Genomic DNA, 1,721 nt, shown 5'->3' on the forward strand with positions numbered 1-1,721 from the left:
TATATATATATATAATATATATATATATATATATATATATATATATATATATATATATATACACATATACATTTATATATAAATACGAATGGACGTATATATATATACATACATAAAGTCATACACACGCACACACTCACTCTCACACACACACACACACTCATTTATATATTTAATATATACACATACATACTATATACATGCTACATACATACATACACACACACACACACGCACACACACATATATATATCTATTCATATAGAAATACACACAGACACACACACACACATATATATATATATATATATGTATACATACATACAGATATTTATACATACATATATACATACATTTATGTAGTTAGCACTTATATATATATATATATATATATATAATGTAACACACATACACAGACACACAAATACGCACACACAGACACAGACACACATATATATATATGGGTTCATATCGCGCGCAACGAATGGCACGTCACATATCACATCACATCATACCACACTTAACGTACCAACACGCAGAAAGCATGCACTTACATATTACACCCTACACTTTACGTATATGACGAATACATGGCCCCGATAGTAGTCACGTCCAAAATCTTAAAGGATACTAAAGTCAATACCTTATCAGTCCTCGGTAGGTATCTTTTAATGGGGTGCTGCCCACACATACAATATCGCACTTTGCAAAGCGCGGGTTGACACTAGTGATGCGGACCACCACAACCGACTGTGTGACAGGAATCACTTTCTCAGACGCGTCTAGGGAGATCACTGAAATGATTGGAAGCTGTAGTGTATGGTGTATAAACAGTGATATATGAGTATATGCTTGTAACATAGATTTATATATATATATATATGTATTTGGATAGTGATCGCGTGTGTGTGGCATTGGCGTTTCAAATCACCAAAATGTGTTGCTTTCTCATTCGGCGGGAGCGTATTCGCAGGAATATATACGAGAAACGAACGTTTATATCTCGCTCAATAGTATGACGGCTGAAGCATGAAAAACGATGGAATGTTGAGTGGAAAGTTCAAATCACAATCCAAAACCTGTGCAAGCAGCTGAAATAAATGCAGTGACAGAGAAAACAACATAAAGCCATATGTAAAACGAGTGGACGGATGGGAGAGCACGGTGTAATGGATCCGGCACACGCTACTATGCAGGTTTGTACATGATAGTGTGTGCGAGTGGAGGAGTTGGCTCGATAATCGCCTACCTACAAGTCTGAAAAGACGGTACTAAAGGGATCGGAAGCATTGTTAATATCTATGCAGCAGACTGAGAATACGTGCAGGAATATTAGGGGGTGAATATGTATGAGTGTGCAGGGATATTAGGGGGTGGGTATGTATCAGTAATGTCGCATTCATCGATATCGTGATATATGTTGATCGAGAAGGAGACAACCGGAATTTAGGCGGTAGTATCCAGAGGGATTGCGCAGATCCACAGAGAAGAAAAACAATACATACAAGTATTGGGTCGTGTAGATATACATATGTGAAGATATATATGCGTATAATATATGCACGTCAGTAATTGTGTGTGTTAGTATTCAAGTAGACTCAGATAGATACCAGAACACCAGAACACAAAAACACCAGAATACTCTAATGTATATACAGACACAGACACAGACACAGACACAGACATATATATATATATACGTATATGTGTACACACTCTAT

At 36.5% G+C, this 1,721-nt stretch overlaps 1 protein-coding gene across 1 annotated transcript in view; it reads right to left on the minus strand.

The window, feature by feature from the left end:
* The window catches only part of SARC_11214 (hypothetical protein), a 4,630-nt gene that overhangs the window by 1,739 nt on the left and 1,170 nt on the right, over positions 1-1,721 (minus strand). The window contains exon 2 of the mRNA XM_014294703.1: positions 644-810. Within this exon, the coding sequence (XP_014150178.1) occupies positions 644-810 (167 nt within the window). The remainder of the gene's footprint in view (positions 1-643; positions 811-1,721) is intronic.

The sequence above is a fragment of the Sphaeroforma arctica genome (genome assembly GCF_001186125.1).
Source record: "Sphaeroforma arctica JP610 unplaced genomic scaffold supercont1.1575, whole genome shotgun sequence".
Classification (NCBI taxonomy): domain Eukaryota; class Ichthyosporea; order Ichthyophonida; genus Sphaeroforma; species Sphaeroforma arctica.